This window comes from Mastacembelus armatus, chromosome 20 (genome assembly GCF_900324485.2).
Source record: "Mastacembelus armatus chromosome 20, fMasArm1.2, whole genome shotgun sequence".
NCBI lineage: Eukaryota > Metazoa > Chordata > Actinopteri > Synbranchiformes > Mastacembelidae > Mastacembelus > Mastacembelus armatus.
Genome location: NC_046652.1, coordinates 1,912,523 through 1,932,115, shown reverse-complemented (window position 1 = coordinate 1,932,115; position 19,593 = coordinate 1,912,523). Strand labels below are relative to the sequence as shown.

Below are 19,593 nucleotides of genomic sequence, written 5' to 3'. Positions count from 1 at the left end.
TCATATCTGTTTATATATAATTGATCTTAATTCAATAATAATATAATTGGATGCTTAGTTGTCTCGTTAGTCAAGTTATATATGGATCACATTTTAGATGGAAGGAAAACAAATAAGTCATGGGCAGTTTTCATTTAGCTTAGCTCTTGTGTTTTTCTTGTGTGAACTGTAGAATTAAATCAACATTTTTAATAAGCAGGTTGCATCTTTCACATACGGGATATTTCAAGAACATGACCTTATAAAAGGGCTAATCCTAGTTGTTGTGGTTGTTTAGATACCATGCTTAAATTCTGAGATATAGCTGAGGGGTCTGTCTTATGTACATGTACAGTGGCATTCTGTGTATTATCAGGAGGAGCAGGATTGTGATTGTGGAGAGAGATGCTGTTTGAGTTTTATGCTTGTGGGTAGTCGACTGTATGAAAGACAGTTGTTCCAACACACTAGAAAAGGATGAAATTGCTTCTAAATTGTATCTCATGAATGAAATATTAACTACTGGACAGACTGTTATATGCAGACATCCATGTTCCTGAGATGTTAGTGAACCCTTGATTTTTCCTCTAGTGCAAGATTGAAGTATATAATGTTTTGGATGAATGGATTGCAATGATATTCAGTACACATGTCACATTCCCCTTAGGATGAACTGAATGTACATATATATTATGTATATGTACTTTTTTATCAGCCAAATAACCTCCAAAACAATTACTGGACTGAAATATCTGAAACACTGCAAAGTGCTTGCAACGTAACAATTACTCCCAATCACACTGCGTACACTGCGTTTTGGTCTTCCTTATGGAAACAATTATCTGGATTATTTCAAAAGGTCTTTCAGTACTTTGCCTGCCATGCACCTTTTTATTATAAAATGGAAGCATGCTTACGTCCTACAACAGCCTTGCACTGACGTCTGTCTTTAGACGTTCATAATGTTCAGTTGTTTTGGCTGTTGTTGGAAATGTGCAAATTCAATTACCCAGGATGTTTATTACTGAGGTCAAAGATGGTGTGGTAGCCTACAGGGCTACATTATAGTGACAAGTGTTTTTAATTTCCCCCTTCCTATTTGCATACACAAGGAAACATAATATTATATTATCCAATTCAAAACCATAAACTTTGAGTTCAGTTCCACATACTGTCATTAAATTCACACCTCTACAACAGTGTCAACAAAATTCAACATTATATGTGTTGAAAGTAAAGTCAGAACAGCTTTTCTGACTTGTATTTGATTGTACAGGTACACCTGTCTGGCTACTGAGTGAATAGCGGGCCTTGATGATAAATCGTTATTCAGGATTAAATTTCTGACATTTTTTTCTGCTGGAAGAGCTCATTGTCAAGAACAAATGGACGCACCAGGATGAAGTGGTGCTGTCACATAAAAGGTCTTTCCTCCATTTTTCTCTGGTATGTCATGAACAAAATCAAGGCCATGGAATAGGTAGAAAAGTCTTCAGTCAGTATTACACTGAAGCTTGTTAAACATGTTTTGCAAATGGGAGGAAAGAGGAAGTGGTTATTGTGCAACAGAAATTCAGTAGAAGCTGGGGGAAATAAGGGATATTTTTAAATGATAAAGAACAAACTACTATAAACACCCTCATGTTGTAGTGTTAGCCTGTCAATTTCATCATATTTACTCAGCAGTAGCTTTTTGCTGATAGCAGGGGTCATGACTGGTAGATTATGATTATGAATAGACAACACTCGAAAGTCACTTAAAAGACAATCAGTGTGTTAGTTTCAGGAGCTGCAGTATTCAGCTTTCAGTGAAGAAGGGACACTATCTTGTAAATATAACAGACACACATACAGGTTAGTGTAACTGGTAACTGTAAATTGGGTGTAGCTGTGAATCTTTGTCTCTATTTGTCGGCCCTGTGAGAATGACTAACCCTAACCCAATGTCAGCTATTTATTTGACTCTTGTTGTTCCATGATCACTTTGTATGTTTAATGCTTGTGTTGAATAAAGACATGAAGGATTGTGACTTTGTTTTGTCAACTTAGAAATATTGTGCTTGTAGATATTTGTGACGCTGGTGAAGATCAGGATCAATTTACACAGAAAACCTGAAAATTGCAAACTGTGCTAATTCTTTTTCTTGCAGTTGTATACAACTCTGTAGTTAAATCTTTTTAATAAAACATCATTTTGTAAAATGTCTTTATTTTGTAAGTAAAATATGTATCAAGAAAATTGTAACCATGAAGTGAAAATATAAAGTAATAAAAATAAAAAAAAATAAAAAAACAGAAGTACTCCTAACTTATCTGCATCAGCCTGTGTGCATCAGTGTGGACAGGGATTTTCCTGGCTATATTAAAATGAGTGAAGCAGATGTGCGTTGTATGTTTTTAATGTGTGGACACAAACTTAACACTAATGACCACGTAAACCTAGAAACACTAAGTGACCAAAGACAAAACAAGAAACACTTTAGAATAACATTTCACACAGGAAGTAGGTGCATGTAACTCTTCACACCAGGAAATAAAATTGTTTCCAATGTTCCAGGATTCAAAACCAAGTGGTGCAAAATAAAAAATAAAAAATTCACATTAAAAGTACATGAACTTACTCATACAGTGTACAAATATGCCATACACAATGGAGTATATATCATTTAGAGCAAAAAGCACAGGGTTTACTTTTTCCCTTTCATGTTTGTTTTACTCCATCTGTACTTACTAACAAAAATGTACATAAAGTGTATTTGACAGTTTCTCTGATTTCCTGCCACAATCTGATTACTGCTGAGAAACAGCCAGCAACCTACTGCTATTTGTTTCCTGATCATCAGTGTGTGTGTGTGTGTGTGTGTGTGTAGTAACTGTTGCATTTACTAACAACAAGGACAAAACTGAACTGCCCCTCCTTTATGCTATTCTCCTGGTACTGCAAAAAAAAAAAAAAAAACTTTATGTATACCTGAGTCTAACTATTTCCCCGCAAGAAAACAAGGAAGTCCGGAAGAAATGAAATTTTTATTATTTTCCAAAAATGGTGTAAAACTTTGCTCTCCTTGGAGATGGACAGAAGAAAGAGATCACTCTTGTTTCATCTTCACACTGTGTTTCAGTTTTACTTTTTTAATAGAAGTGTCAAGAAGCTCTCAGGGGTCCTCCACTTGTGGGGAATGAGAATTAATTGGAGGAATAGAACTACATGCACCCTGCGCCTTATCTTGACTTATAACATGGCTTTAGGGTCTGCAGTACTGCTTCTTCTGACTGCTGTATTAATGTGTGTGTGTGTTTGTGTGTGTGTGGGTGTGCACATATGTGTGTATGGCAGACGGACTAAGAGAGAGACAGAAAAGCACCATTTGTTTCCTGTATATTTGTGAAAATGAACAATTCTCTTATTTGTTGTTAATTTTACAATATTTACATTATTCACGTTACTCTTAAATGACATTACTTCATGTAATCTATCAGAATTTACATGGCTCCTTCTTGTTTCACATAAACCACAAAGTGTTCATTTTGTCAATAACAACTATGACAAATATATTTGTTGATGACTAAAATCTAAATTAGGATAGGTTATAAATTATAGATTATATTAGAAGATAGATCAACCAAATAATACCAACTAAATTCTTGCTACATTCAGTCTTACTCGATCCAGAGTAGTCTTGCTGTTTTTAATGGGAATACCTATTTTATTGGTTTCTTTCATAAATGTGGAACAAAGGTTGTAAATAAAAAGTTGAAACTCAAACATTTAAAGGGCAATTTAACCGAAGATTATTAGACAATTGTTTGCTGTTTGTTTAAAACTTTCATTATATACAGTGCACAAACATAGACCTTGCTATAATTAACAGATGAAAGGAGATAATGAAAACATTCATTTTACCATTAGACAGAGCCCAAATGAAACAAAGATAAATGACCTAAATGACTTCCTTCACAAAATAATGAATAGCTATGATATATTATTCCAGGGACTGTAAATATTAACATGTTAATTTCCATGTGACTACACTTTGCCTGGCAAGGTTGTGCATTAACAGCAATGAAAAACAGCCTCATATGCAATGTGTTTTCATGTGAGACAAACAGCATGAAATCTTTTTAAAATTGTATTTAATTTAGTAATTTTCAAAATTAGCAAACAGGAAGAGAGCCAAAATAGGTCTGTATTTGAATGATTGTAGCATTTAAAGCTGGCCTCGATGAGACTTAGACCCTCTTTATGAACCACTGACCCGTGGACATCTATAATCCTAAAACATCTTGTATTCTCGTTAATTGGATCTTAGCTCATGAGAACTTTTAAAAGTAACTAGAACATAGAGTAGACTGGCTGGCTTCAACCTGTAGACATGAAAAGGTGGGGTGGATACAGAGGGACTGATGATCATCAGGTTGGTGATCTTGGAAATAGGGAACAGACCTATGAAGCGAGCACCTAGCGTCTTGGACTCCAGCCACTAAGTGTTTAATTGGGTCAGTAATGCCATTGCTTTACCATACAGCTCATTCTTTAATTTAAACATTTTGAATCAAAATATTTGATAATAAACTGCCAGTGTGTCAATCTCAGTTGATTCTCCTTGAGTACACAATGGAAATATGTGGATTTATGACAGCAACAGTAGCGATGAACCACTGACTAAAACTCAGCAGGAATTCATGTAACAGAATTATAGAGGCTTCCCCCAGTAAGGTTAGGGAAAGTTAAGGCAGTTGTGTGAAATCAGAGCATTATAATACAGCAACAATACAAAGCAACCAAACAGCTGTGGCTCTAGTAAGCTGATGCTGGAAGGGAAGCAAATGGACAGTATGCAGTGCTCACAGGCTTTAGATTTCTTTTCAGCTTAATATTGATTTTATGAGTTAAGGACCTCAGCTCATTCTTGCAATGTCCCCCAGCTGTCACGTAGTCAGGTAAAGGCAGCACATCCAGGGCAATGGGGCTATTAAACATGCACACAAAGACATTTCACTGCCCTTTGGCAAGAAGTCTAACAGATGCAGGCACACTTAGTAGACACTAAGAAAGACAAATATAGCTGCCACACAGAGACAGTTGCATATTTTTTAGACAAATCTATTTTGAGATTAATGTTGCTGCTCGCACTGATATGACTTTCATTAAGAAGAATCCGCAGAGACCCAAGTACTGCCTGCTGCAAAGCCAGAAGATTGCTCTCAGCATACAGTTTCACAACTCACTGACACTTTACACCTTTGTAACCTGTTAAATGTCATATTATAGATTATTAAAATCACAAGAACATTTTAAAGTCCATATACTACAATTACACCTTGAAGTTTAGACCATGGCTCACTTCATTCCATTCAAGGCTAGTTAGGTTTTAGAAGTGTAGAGAATAAAATAAAGAAATAAATACCCAGGGTGAGGTTTTCTCTAAAACTTGAAAAGATGCAAAAACATGAAGGATGCAACTTTGTAGACCGCATCCTTCGAAGGACGCGGCTCCTGAACTGGGACAGAGCCAATAAGGCAGTGTTTAGAAAACGTTCCCACGGCAACCACTGGGCCAATCAGCAGCGAGCTTGTTGAACATACATGCCCCCTGGAGAGAGCGGCAAAAGCTCCGACTTCAATCTGATCTGGCCTTGGCCATAAGGCTTAGCCTGAGGCTGAATATCAATATCTGTTATGCACTATTCTACATATAAAATGGCGGACGTCAGCGATTTTTCTACACTGTTCTCAAGCTGCGGCAAACCATTCCTCCCATGGAGGAGCAGGTAGCCTAAAGCCATAATTTGTAAGGGTAAAGCAACCTGTCAATCATCCCCACGTAGGGGTGGAACGAGGCGATGTGGATTAAAGGCGGCACCTGATTGGACAGTTATTTACATTTACATATACATATACATAATATCTTTGGCAAATATCGACCTGGAAAAAATTAGGATTAAGAGCATGTTAAAGCAAGGATGACAAAGCCACATTAGTTACTGTGGAAACAATAGTGACTTATTGGCACTGATTTTTCAATGGAAGTCAATGGGAAGCAGGGCTTGTTGGAGCCACTGGTTATTTCCTATATGGATTCAAACCTGGAAGTGTGTTTGCTATGTCCACCCTGTCTACAGTCATTCTACTCCTCCTATTTTCTGATTGCTTCACAGAAAATGGCCATTGGATGTTGAGTATCTTTTTTCTTTTCTTGGTCCATCTTTGGGCCAAGTCTGCTGGGGACAGGCCAGGGCAACAAGGGCAACCACGTGGATCACTGAACTAGCCAACCAATGTGTGACAGTGATGTTTTCAGCATTCAGGACAGAGCAAGCTTTTCACGCTTAAGTTTTACTCCTGCTCCCTGGAGCTGGTAGGGAGGTTCTACATGTGCATGTACTCCACATGCCCTGCTGTTTCAGTACCTGAATGAGTGGAATCTGCTATTTATTATTACACACAATCATATTCTATTAGCATAAATAAATTGATTTACAGCCACAAAAAGTTAATGTAGCTATATTGTTTTCAATAAAAGTCAATAAGAGTCCCAGTAATAGAATGAATTGTAGTTGAAATATAACCAATGACATGTGCTTTATATAATAAGGGTCTAGAGAATTCTTCTAGAAAATGTAATTAGAAATAACAAAATATAGAATATAATTGGTAAATTAATATTTAATAATATGTCATTCTTTATTTCCAAAATCACATACAAAATTATACTATGGCAGCCAATTTACAGTGCAGTGAGAACAAAATATATTTTTTTAATAACTACAAAGTGTATATATATATATATATATATATATAGCAATATTACTATTACAATCTAGAAACATTGTATTTATTATGAAAATCTCCATTTTTTCAATTTCATCAAGTATTCTGAATCATAAATGCATGTTTGGTAATTGCAACAAACCAAACTGCTGGAAAATGGACTGTAAATTCAGTGAGCTATGACGATTTTAATGGATACACTTCAGCCTTCATACACATACATGTGTTATAAAGTTGCAGCATTGCCGTCCCAAAATAGGATTATTGATGTTTTGATGCGAATGAGCCAGTGCAACAACTGCAACAGCAGTGGTTCATTCGGCATCTCCATGTGTATATCTGAAGTACACTCTCTGAACCATTGGGAGACTTTTGTAAATTGTGATATAAATCAGCAGTGCAGGAATTATTATTAAGATTCATTATTCAGCTGGTGGAAAGTTAATCTGGGTCCACAAACAAAGCAATTAGATATAATCAGTGAACAAAAACAGTATTTTTTAGGGAAAAGAAACTCCAGAAATGTGTACGTGCAACTGTATTTGCAGTGATGGAACTTGTGCACACTGCTTTGAATATATCAAGATACCATGTAAACATGGATGAAGTTTTAACAGTTTACTTAACAGAAAATTAAAATGGCAACAAATCAGGAAACTGGAAGGCGTCTATATAAAATATACTTTTAGAAAAGGGGAAAGTAGAAAAAGGGATTTTTAATAATATAAGCCAGCGTAAATCAGCTGTTGAGGTAAATAAAGGTCTGAGATGTTATGGCAATGCAAAATAAGTCTGTATAAGACTACAAAGATGATGGGTAAAACCATCTAATAACCATATCTGTCACAGTGATGAATTAGCACTTACCCTTGGTAGAGAAATGTTTTTTCCTCCAGAAGGATTAGATGTAAAATGCACTAAAAACAGGCTGAGTGAAAGAATGAACTGATAAATAAAAGTTTGTGTAGTTGGAGGGATTTCATTTATGAGAGTTTCTTTTTAGGTTCAAAAGAATTCTACACCTTTCACAAGATAATCTAACAAAATGGTGTCTCCATTTTATTGATTGTGTTGTATCACCATTCAGGAATGTGCTGTACTTTTCATATAATTTCTAGATACAATCACTTTTCTGAGGTAGAGTTGCACTGAAGGCAGATTTAACCTTGATGTATGTAAACCTCAACTCACAAAGCCTATTGAACAGCTCATGGACTCATATAATCTATCAGCTAATTAGGTAACATCCATTTGATGTTATCTAGAAGCTGAGTCATGGCAACTGGACTTCTAGTAGTCGAAACGTTTCACCACCAATCCAAATGGCTTCTTCAGTGTAAGGAAAAGCTGGTAGGAAACTCAAAATTATCCTTCAGGTTGGTTTCACTCCTCCCCTTAGCCTGAATAGGCTCATTAGGTGAACTATGTAACTGGGGTGAGAGTCGTTAGACCAACACTCCTGAGTTGGTTTCACTTCACACCTGGTCTGAATAGGCTCGTTAGGTGAACAGTAGAAGAGAACAGAAGTGAGGGTCATTAGGATCTAATGGTCGACTCTTGTGCTTCCTCTGATCCACAAACTGAGTGTGAAGTGTGTCCTCCCTGCAGGACATGTGAAAAGTTTCTAAACTACCAGGGAACAGATAAAAGGGCAGCCTTGTAGATTGAAGATAAGTTATGTCTGAGCCCAGCACCCCTGTTAAGGGAGGGTTAATTAGATAACGCTGTCTCCCTGAGTTTTATCAGTAAGGGATCTCAGTTTTTTCCACAGTCTATATACAAAAAAAAGGTCAAAGCCTTACTAGTCTTAATTGTAATGCATCATGACTTCTTTTAGTTTCCTTTTTTTAGGTTTTGTTGATTAGATATGTCTGTTTTTTTTTGTGCACACATATGCACACATGTGCACAATCATACATATTAGCATTTTGTCTGTTTAGCAAAGTCTTCCATATCATTAAAGAGTCATTTGGGTGAAAGAGGAGGTAGCTATTTTTAATGTTATCCTGACTCCTGATTCTCTTGCAAGTTACATAAAAAACACCACAAATCAGTTTTATCTCAGACTTGCAGGAATAGAAACTATCATTTTAAACCTGGCGTCAAACTTTGCAAATTTAAAGTATAAAGCAGCCATTTCAGCCTGGTACCTCAGCTGGCTAGGTAGTCTTTATTATTAGTATTAGTCATTGCTTACCGTCTTTGGTAATGAATTCAATATTCATAAATAAACACCGCACCCATTTCACATAATCTCAACTAATGAGGTTGTATCTGCCTCTAATGCAGCTGAACACTCTGTCAAAAATGAGTCAATAGTCACACACATCTTGTAAATCAGTGATACAGTAAATTGTTTCCTCAAAAACATGGGGTGTTGAAATGAAAATCACCCTTTCTCACACTGTGTCATCAGACATGGGGTCCTTTGCTGTAATGTTCCCTGAGGTTGTAGGTCTGGTAACACATGGAAATATCACACACTCCTGGAAGCCCAGGGATGCCCCTTTTACCAGACTCTCCCGGTGGTCCTGGTTTTCCTGGAATTCCCTGGTTGCCTGGAGAGCCGATCCCATCAAAACCACGAGGACCCTGAATCCCTTCAGTGATAAGGAAAAACAAAATAGAAGAAAATGTATCCATCTAAGATAAAACAGAGCTGTATTTTTGCCATTTTTGTCATTTATGAAAATACACGTGAGGGGGAGTTATTAAATGTGATTCAATATTCTCTTTGAATTAAAAATAGCACATACCTAATCATAAATTACAATAATGGGATGAGTTAAGAGGTAATTGTGGCTTCCACAGAGAAATACTGCACTTAGTGTGTAACCTGCCCTCACCTCCCTCACCCCACCTGCTGAGGTGGCACCAAAAGTAGCCATTGAAAATGAAGTACAAGCAGGATCCACCCACATTTGTATTAAAAATGTAAGACTACAAACAGCTTTGATGCATTTTTGTTAAAAGTGCAGTCATGTACAAATCTGAAAGCTCAGAAGACAGAACATCATGGTTAGATGGCTAAAACAGATGCAGCTTCACAAAGTGGCATAATGGATGACATTCCAGAAAACAGGCTGAACTTTTCAGATACCTGGAGGTCCAGGTGGTCCTGCAGGTCCTCGGTAACCTTCTCCTTTGCTGCCTTTGAACCCTCTTGGTCCCACATCACCTAGGGACATAATATGTCTCCTTTAAAGAACACCATTAGAGCTTTTATAAATGAGCTGTCAGGTTCAGAGCAGCAGGAAACTAAAGGCTGTGTTCGCTCTAAGCCAGTTGTGTCCAGTCCTAAGCTTTAGAAGGGTCTGCAGGCTTTTATTAAGGTCACGGTATTTTATTTCACTAATTCTGAACACTATTTTACATCCAAGATATTATTTAACTAAATAACATGAAGGACTTCTGCAGCTTCGGCGTTCCCTGTGGAAACACCGGGACACTGTTGGCTTTACAGCAGTCCACATGACATCACAACACGAACCATCAGACAAGAGTTTAACAAATTAGCAAAACATTTATATGGATGTTTTGTTGTAGAAGGTGAAATCACAGATACAATTCTCTATAGGACACACCACAACATAAAATGTATCCAGGAGATACAGTGCATACAAGTAAACGTTAATGTCTCCCTGCTGTTCGCTGTGTTTTTAACCCAGCTCTAAACTTGCTGTTGATTTTTGTTACAGTTTCAGACAGTGGACCAGACATAGGAGACATTTCACCTTTCAGTCCTGCAGGACCCTGTATTCCCTGAGGTCCTGGGTAACCAGGAGCACCACTCCTGCCAGGGTAGCCTGGAGGTCCCATGGATCCTTTGGATCCGGGTGCTCCTGGCTCGCCTGGAGGTCCCTTCACGCTCTGGCAGGGTTCACACCTAGCTGGAAGGGCCAGGGTCTGGAGCAGTGCTGGAAGTTGATCTGCAGGGCAGAGCCACAATGTGCTGAGTAATCCGTTAGTGTAATAAATGTCCTTCCATAACACACTTTGACCACATAATCCTCCGAGCTGATGTATAAATGTGTCATCTTAGAAGTTCATGACTGAGATGACTGTACAAAACTGGACTGGACTGGATAAATAATGAAAACTCCCCACTACTGTGCATTTTGAGTTATTTTAATAGTAATCACTTAAATTGTCTAGCAGATTAATATCTTTCATTGCATATTGTTATCAACCCTGTAAATCAGTCAGAATGATGAGATGTGAATAATGTGAAATATGAAACTAAAATCCAGACCCTCACTGTTTCATAGTGAAATATAACAGCAAATAGATACTTACTACGCAGAACATCAGTGCAAAGCTTTAAAAGATGTTCATCTGAGGGAGACTTGCCCTGCAATACACAATTACACTTTAATTCCAATGAATCCACCCCAGAAAACAAACAACTGAGTATGCCTGATGACTGATAGCATCTTCTAAGTATTTCATGGTCTGTACCATTACTCCTACAACTCTCCCAACCCAGGCAGGGGATCACTGATTTTATCATTCAGCCCATTTTTTCTCTCTATTTTGTTAATCTGCTAAGAGGACGTGGTTGGCACAGGTTTACTTACAGGTTTCCCTGGATACCCTGGCTGGCCTGGTTGGCCTGGCAACCCATCTTGGCCAGGAAATCCCCGGGGACCAACAGCACCCATGTGGCCCATGTCCCCTTTCTTTCCTTCAGGCCCCCTGGGGCCCACATCACCTGTCACACCTTTCTGAAAAGGCAGCAGGAAGGACAGAAAATCTTACATTATAAGACAGAAAAATGTGAGTGACCACTTTTTCAGTAATTGACCAAATGAGATTGTCTGCTATATAAAGATCGATTGATAGTTTGCTACCTGCTGCCCATAACAATGTCCAAACATGCTTAACGGTAACTGGGCACAGCTCATCTGTAAGACTGAAGTGAAACAGTGATGAAAGATTATAAGCGTTCTAACCATCTTCTACCTTTAGAGTGCTGAAAGGTAAGGGATGAAATAAACACTGTGTTTGTCTGCTTTCATTTACCACAATCAGGAAAATTAGGTTTTGCCCAGCACAAGCAGCTTTAGGCTCATTCATTAAGAAATACATCATGTATGTAGCCATCAAGTGCATAATTAAGACATTGTTGCTTTGCTGGACACAATAAAAGAGCTACATTAGCTTAAATATCTAAATAGCTATAAGAAAAGTTTAACAACAATAACCCAAGGGGCTTAACAATTACAGCAATTAAAACTACAAACACCATCCCAATCTTTTCTACTCATTCGATGGTTTTTATTAGTAATCAAAAAGCATTTTATACAGTGGAGACTTGTATTAAATGATATCCTACGGATGGTACAGCACTGAAACAACCGAGGAAGGCTGTATCTCCACAAATTGTGTTTCTGCAGATAGTACAGTAAGTGTTTGATATTTAAGATGTGTGTGCCTTCAGAAAAGAGTGCTTTGTGATGTATATTTTTGCCTGAGGAAACCAGATTTCCCCAAGCCTGGAGGTATTGGCTCTGTAAGTCTCCTATAGCAGCCATGCAGTCTGACAGGGCTTCTCACTGTGGTGCAGAATAAGACAGAATGGATTATATCTAATACCGCAAAGTCTAATTCGACAAACCTCTCCTTTCCTTCCCCTGGGTCCCTCTTCGCCCTGATGGAAGAAAGAAAAGAGCAAGAAGGGTGGGGAGGAAAGAGAAGAGGGAGGAATATAGAGACAGTTAGAAACTTCTGCTTACATATCAAAGGCAGACAGTATGTCAGAAGAGCTGTGCTCGCTGCTCTGCATTGCTGATGCAGAACCACTCTCTTTTCTGTCAAAACCAGTGACTTACAAAACACTTTGGATTGATTAATGTACTGCATTTCTAAAGCTTTTGTTTGGTTAGTTGTTGTAATATGATGAAAAATCCATCTGGTAGACCACTGGTAACACCAGTTCTATAAGGCTTTCCTGTAGCATCAAGTACAATATAGATATACTTAAGGCTCTATGTGCATTCTGTTTTTCTTAAAATCCTCTCCAGTTATCATTAACCTGGTACCTCACACAAATAAGTGGCCTTAAGAAGCTTTGTTGAAAGCCATACCAGTCATGTCAGGAAGTATTGTTCTGACTCAAAACTCTCAGGTGATATTCTTATACAACAAGGTTTACATAAGAGTGGAGGTCAGGGTGGATAGATGGGTCAACAAAAACATAAATATCTAGCTTAAAGAGTTGTTTCCAGTGAAGAAGTTCTGCAAAAATTATTAGAATCGTGGGCATTTTCCATCAACTTCCCTTAAAATTTAAGCAGAGATCCTCATGAAGATACAAGTTATTCATGAAGCATCTTAACCCTTAACAGAGCTCTTAGGGTGGAAAAGTGTTAGAAGTAGAGAGGAGGACTTTAAAGATGCGTCAGAGTTTTAAGATCCAGAAGAGAAACTGGCAAAGAGGGGGATGAAATGTGCTTGAAACTCTGAATGGCAGTGAGTTAATCAAACATTGCAGACTTTTTCAAATGCACCAAGGATGGCAAAGTACTGTCTACTTTTACTTCTTACTACTTTCACTACAAGAATACCTGAATTTTCCTTCAGGGATTCCTGCAACACCAGGAATGAAAGTCAACAACTCAGAGATATTTGGCGACTTGGAAAATGCAGCAATGCAGCAGAGTGATCCCCAAAATCAATTAGTACAACAGTCACACAGCCTCATTTTGATTCCACTGGACATTCACACTTTGCAGGCTCTCAGAAAAGCATATATGGACTTCCCTGGTGTTGGACTCAATGATGGATCTCAGATTATTGTTACTGCACCATCAGAAAACGAAGTAGTTTATGTAATTAGAAAGAGGCATCAACTTTTAAGTTGTTTGCATTGAGGACTATAAACCATTTTCTTCAGTTATTTTAAAATAGATTTAGCACATGTGTTTGGTTGGGGGTAAATATATTTATACATTTTGTCTTTTCCTGGCCTAAGTCACTGAAGGCTAAAGGTTTTTAAGTTAGGTTACTCTCTGCTATTATTAGAAGCTTAATGACATTTAAAAGCATGTTAATGAATATCACACTTTGCATTACGATTATGCCTCAACCACAGTATCACTGGAGCTGTTGCTATGCTGCTTTAGAAAACACCTTAAACTGAAGAAAGGCTCACGTTATCCATGATGCATGTAAACATTTAGTGTATAATTAATAAACAGCTGTTCACCTCTGCCTCACTCATTCACTGTCCTACCTTTCATTCCTTGTTCCTTCCACGGTACGTTGTCGTCACGTCATTATAAGAAAACAGGTATTGCACTTTACTGTGCATTTGGAATTGACTTATTTTTTGCCATTATGCACCAAAACTTTGAAACTGTTGTTGTACAAATCACTGTGCAGAAAAACCTGCCTTTATTTTGTGCTACATCTTAATGCCACATTATTAAGATGGTGGCAGTGGGTGTGAGAATGAAAACAACTTAAACAGAGCACACCTTTTTCTTCTGTGGTGCAGAGTGATATTTATTTTGCCCAGGCAGAATTAGGAAGTCTGTCTGAAGACAAAATGATGTCATATTTATTTCAGTGGAGACAAACTTATGATTCACTGCTGATGCGTTTAGCCTTGACAGAATGTCACATAGAAGTTGGACTGCTCTCAACACTGTGAAATTTCAGTGTGAACAATAAGCAGCATACAGTGAAATAAAATTGTTTTATCTTTCACAGACAAGAGGGATGCCACATGATGCAATGCAGATCCTGTTGCACACACACACACACACCTGACTGCACTGTATAATTCCTACCTAGGGAAGTGAAAAATCAATGCCCCAGTAATCAGTTCTTACCAATCAATTCTTAAAAGCTACTCATTTGGTATTTCTATTAAGTTCATATTAAAACGTATCAAATAAAAACCTTGGCTAGAAAGCAGGAAATCGTCGGTCGCACAGCAATTTATATCATTTTGTTCATATCTAGATGATGATGCTAGATGATGAAGATAATGCTCCTCTCACCTTATGAAACCCTATTTTACCTTTTACACCATTCGGTGTGGTAAAGCCTGATCTAAATGTGTTTTCTTTGCTGACTTGTTAATGTTTGTTACATGCACATCTACATCTGGCGTTCGCATAACTATTGTATATATAAAGTTAGTGTGTGGAATCTCGTTAAACTATAATATCTGGTTTTATTTCTCTTTGTGTGTTAAATACAAGATGAGTGTTGTGGAGGATTGGGACTTGTATAAAGGCACCTGAAGGAGCTGCTGTGAGTAACTTACATGAACTTACTTCATGTATGATTAATAAACTCATGTGATTACGTTTTCAATGACCTAAACACAATAAGTAATTTATTGTGGTTTACAAATAACCTGCCCACCACTGGTATTTTTCACTGTGACACTTAAACTTATCAATCACGTCATCAGCAACACCTGGACTGTTTCTGCTTCGGCAAGCCAAAATGTCTGCAGTGAAATTTATCATGCTCACAGATTGAAATTAACTCTGTTATCACACTTATTAGTTTATTTAAGACACATTTTTATCTGTCATAATAATAATGCCACACCACAGGTGGATTCCTCCATGTTAGATACTAATATGTTTTAACAAGAAGTGTTGAGATAGCTTGTTATTGGTTAACAGTGTAAATTTGTGTGACAAAGTTGAACTAGATGTAAAACATTTGCATGGATTTGCTGCTCACAGTGATTCCACTGAAATGAATAGATTTGGCTGTTTTAGTTGCTGGTGTGACTACACTCCTAGACCAGCTGCCTGCCTCTGATCTGCCTTCCTACCTTCACCTGCCTAGATTTGTTTTCTTGCTCCGACTGGCCAGACGTTGACAAACCATTAGCCTCTAAGGTGACCGGTGATTTTTAGTTAAATGCATATAATTGTTCAGTCCACTTTACTGTTGCCAGGAATTTGAACCGTGACACTATGATCCTCATGTGGTTGGTTGTTGAGCCTAAACACCAAAGCAGGCAGTAGCTTTGCCATGAGGGCCCTGAGACTGTGGAACAACTCTGCTAAACAGATTACCTTGGCTAAGTCACTAACCTGGTTCTGATTCCCTGCTGAAAGTTAACTTTTTCAAACTACATTTTATTTGACTTTATGATTTTATATTACCATCTGCAGCACCCATGTCATTATTCAGTCTCGTGGTTTATTTTTCCTGCTCAGTGGCAGTGTTTGTTTGTACTCTATTTGGTCTTTTATTGCATTTTTATGTGGTGTCTGATTTTAATCTTGTAAACTACCTTGAGTTTCAGATGGGTGTTATATTAGCAGGATAAATTACTACCATTTTATTTTTTTTTATGTTTTTTTATGGGGATTAAATTAAGTGATTTATATTATTAACTACAACAAACAAACAATCCAAAATCACAAGCTTATATATACTATAGCCTTATTTTTGTGTAAATGTTCTAATGATACTGGTAATCTGTTCTTCAATTTATTTCAAAATTTTTATATTGTCTATATAACATTAATAATCCTAATCCCACCTGTATCCCAAACTAATCTCATTAACATCCAGAAATTTAAACTCTAACATAAATTAGCTCATTGTAAATAATGAGTGGTAACGATATTGTTCCTCATCCAAATGCCCTTGTGGGGATATTTGTTCCTTGTAAATGTGCACATATACACACACACACACACACACACACACACACACACACTGGAACATTTGGAAACCAAAGCTTTGCTGCCACCCAGTGGAACCATAATAATGCAACACTCACTGGTACACCGGGGGTCCCTGGATCTCCATCTATGCCTCGCTCCCCCTGGAAAAATATACATCACAATTAACTGAAGGTTAATGTGTTTGTCCACATACATGGCCTCATGTGGCTCGTGTCTGTTTCTATCTTTGTGATTTTGGGCATGGGCAGCACAGACTGTTAGTGGTTAGCACTGTTGCCTCGCAGCAAGAAGGTTCCTGGTTTGAAACCCATCAGGGGCCTTTCTGTGTGGAGTTTGCATGTTCCCCCTGTGCTTGCGTGGGTTTTCTCCAGGTACTCTGGTTTCCTCCCACAGTCCAAAAACATGTATGTCAGGTTGATTGGTGACTCTAAATTGCCCATAGGAGTGAGTGTGAGTGTGTGAGGTTGTTTGTCTCTATGTGGCCCTGTGACGGACTGGTGACCTGTCCAGGGTGTACCTCTGCCTTTCACCCAAAGAGAGCTGGGATAGGCTCCAGCAGATCCCTGGGACCCTGGTTAGGAATAAGGGGGTATAGATAATGGATGGATGGATGTTGAGCATGATTCTGTGGGAGTGAGGACACTTTAGCCTTTCCTCACTTTTTCAGACTCTTGTTTGAAGGTTAAGACTTGATTTTAGGCTCAAGGTTAAAATTAGATTCACACTAGGGTTAGGGTAAGAGTTGAGGTTAGACAGCTGTGATGGTTAACCTTAGAGTAAGGGTCAAGGGAATGCCTTAAGTGAATGAGTGTCCCCACAAAGAGAGGAAGTATGTCTCTCTGTGTGTGTGTGGTTAGGTTAGGGTGAGATTGAATGTGTATAATGACAGAGTGTGTATGCGGTCATGTGTGTGTACTACACTACTGCTTAACGTCTTCATTCTCTGTGTGTGAGTGGAGAAAAGGTCATGATTAGCACTAGCAGCCACAGAGGGATAGGAATTGGCTAGCAGTGACCTTTAACAAACCTGACTTTATATCTCATGTGGTTTTCCAACTGCATCCTGCAGGGATATAACACACTGCTCTTCTTACTTTGCTCCTCTGGGCCATCAGACTCTTTTCAGGCCACAGCTAAATCAGAGCATCCATTACATACTTTGTTTGCTCAGTTTGTGAGGGACACTGTTAATAATAGTTAAGTCTGGTGGCATCTTGATGAATGTGGAGATGTTTACGTGCTCATGCTGGGATCAACCCCAGGTTCCTGCTGAGTGAGCAAATATAGGTGACGGACAATTTACACAACATAGACATGATGTGTCTATACAAAGTGAATCTAATCATTAGTATAAATTATCATCCAGCTTTTAATCATTACTAAGAAAATGACAAGTCATAACAGATTTTTCTGGGCAGCCTCACTTTTCTCCATTAGTTTCGCTGTTTATTTGTTTTATTTTGTTTGAAATATAATAATGGAAACAACGACAGGGTCAAGTGTCAGCTTTAGTATATTTAGGTAATTTTACATTTGGCTATTAAGTTTCTCTAGAGTGGTTGTGCGATGATTAAGTCTTAGTTTAATCACAAAAGAGCTCACAAGTGGCTCTGAGCTGATTGACAGTAAAGAGCTGCCATTTAGCTTAAGATGGAGTTTTGTTTTAATGAGTAAACATGTGTCCATTCAGGTAAAGAAAGCAAAAATCTGTCACATACCTATCAAAGTAGGCACAGGTTAGGGTGGTGCTGATGGTGCTGCAGCACGCCCTGTTGGCTCAGACTGCAACTAAGACTTGTGTTTGAGTTAAATGTGCGTTACTTGACTGTTGTAGAATAACTTCAGGATGCTTGTTGCTGTTTAACATTATGAATCTGGACAATGATGAGAGATTTCAATAGTTTGTGACTCTTTGTTGTGGCCACATTTTTGGCAGCGCTGTGATATGTTGCCATGCCTCTGCGGTAATAGGTTTTCCAAAATTATGCAGTAAAATAATATGGTAGATCAATGACAACAAGTAGAAGAGTGGAAAATAATTAGCCTAGTAAAGTCTTTAGGTGTACAGTACATGTTTCCTTGTCATTGATCACAAAAAGACTTCATGACCAGGATTCACCATAAGATGCAAATGAATTATTGCACTTTAAAACAGAAAAAACAGGTTGTAGTTAATAGAAACATACAAAAGGAAAGAAAACCACTTTAGTTCTGTAATAAAGCTCTGGAGAGACAAACATTATTCTCTACTAATATGAAAAAAGTGTGGAGAAAAAAAATGGAAAAGCTCACAGTCCAAAGCACACCACCTCATCTGGGGCTGGTAGTGCGATGGCTTGGGCGACTATGGCTGGTACTTGGAAAGAGCACACAGGCATTTATTGATGGTTTTACTGCTGAATACGTAAACTGAATTCCACTTGCTGAAGACCAGTCTAAAGGCAGAGAGACCCCACATCAAGCAAGAGCTGTATGAGGTTGCAGTGAAGGAGTCGGCTGTCTGGTGATGTCTATGGGTTAAAAACCTGAGGCAGTCATCCACTGTGAAGGTTCTTCCATGCAATACTGAGTATGATCATTTTGTTTGATACTATGAGTATCTCTCTGATCACTGCTGTACCTTTTTGACTGCTATGAAATGCATCCACCAGTGTTTATGTGCAGTTTTAATTTACACATATAAAAATAAAAAAAACACCACAAATTACAGTGGCTGTATTACAGTGTAACAGGGGAGACAAATTGATTAAGAATTCATTAAATTCATCAGATATATTTTCTGAAATGTTTTTTTTTTTTTTTCATAGCAATTAATGATTTTTTTTTTCTATCGGGACACAGAATCTACCTGATGATCTCTGAGATCTCTCACTCCCTGTGGTGATGAGTCTGCTTTATTCACAGTGATAAAATCATTTGCACAAAATTAGTGATGTTTATTAATTCACAGTACAGGTTTTTATTTCAGTATAAGTTGTATGATAAAACTCTAATTTAAACTTTTTCTTGACCCGGTGACTTTCCAGTAGATGTGTGAAGGAAAAGTACAATACCTGGATTCCTTTAGGGCCAGCCTCTCCTGTCTCCCCCTAAAATATAACACTGAACATTAGAAATGTCCAACTTATATTCACATTTTTACCAAGACTGACCTGGGTTAGTATTATTTGTATT

At 37.9% G+C, this 19,593-nt stretch overlaps 1 protein-coding gene across 1 annotated transcript in view; it reads right to left on the bottom strand.

The window, feature by feature from the left end:
• Positions 1–8,253: 8,253 nt before the first annotated feature.
• The window catches only part of LOC113121710 (collagen alpha-1(XXI) chain), a 37,728-nt gene continuing 26,388 nt past the window's right edge, over positions 8,254–19,593 (bottom strand). Inside the window, exons 21-28 of the mRNA XM_026292431.1 lie at positions 19,473–19,508; positions 16,515–16,559; positions 12,369–12,401; positions 11,329–11,475; positions 11,048–11,102; positions 10,486–10,680; positions 9,852–9,929; positions 8,254–9,351 (exon numbers count right to left, since the gene is read on the bottom strand). Of these exons, the coding sequence (XP_026148216.1) occupies positions 9,164–9,351; positions 9,852–9,929; positions 10,486–10,680; positions 11,048–11,102; positions 11,329–11,475; positions 12,369–12,401; positions 16,515–16,559; positions 19,473–19,508 (777 nt within the window). The 3' untranslated portion in view covers positions 8,254–9,163. The remainder of the gene's footprint in view (positions 9,352–9,851; positions 9,930–10,485; positions 10,681–11,047; positions 11,103–11,328; positions 11,476–12,368; positions 12,402–16,514; positions 16,560–19,472; positions 19,509–19,593) is intronic.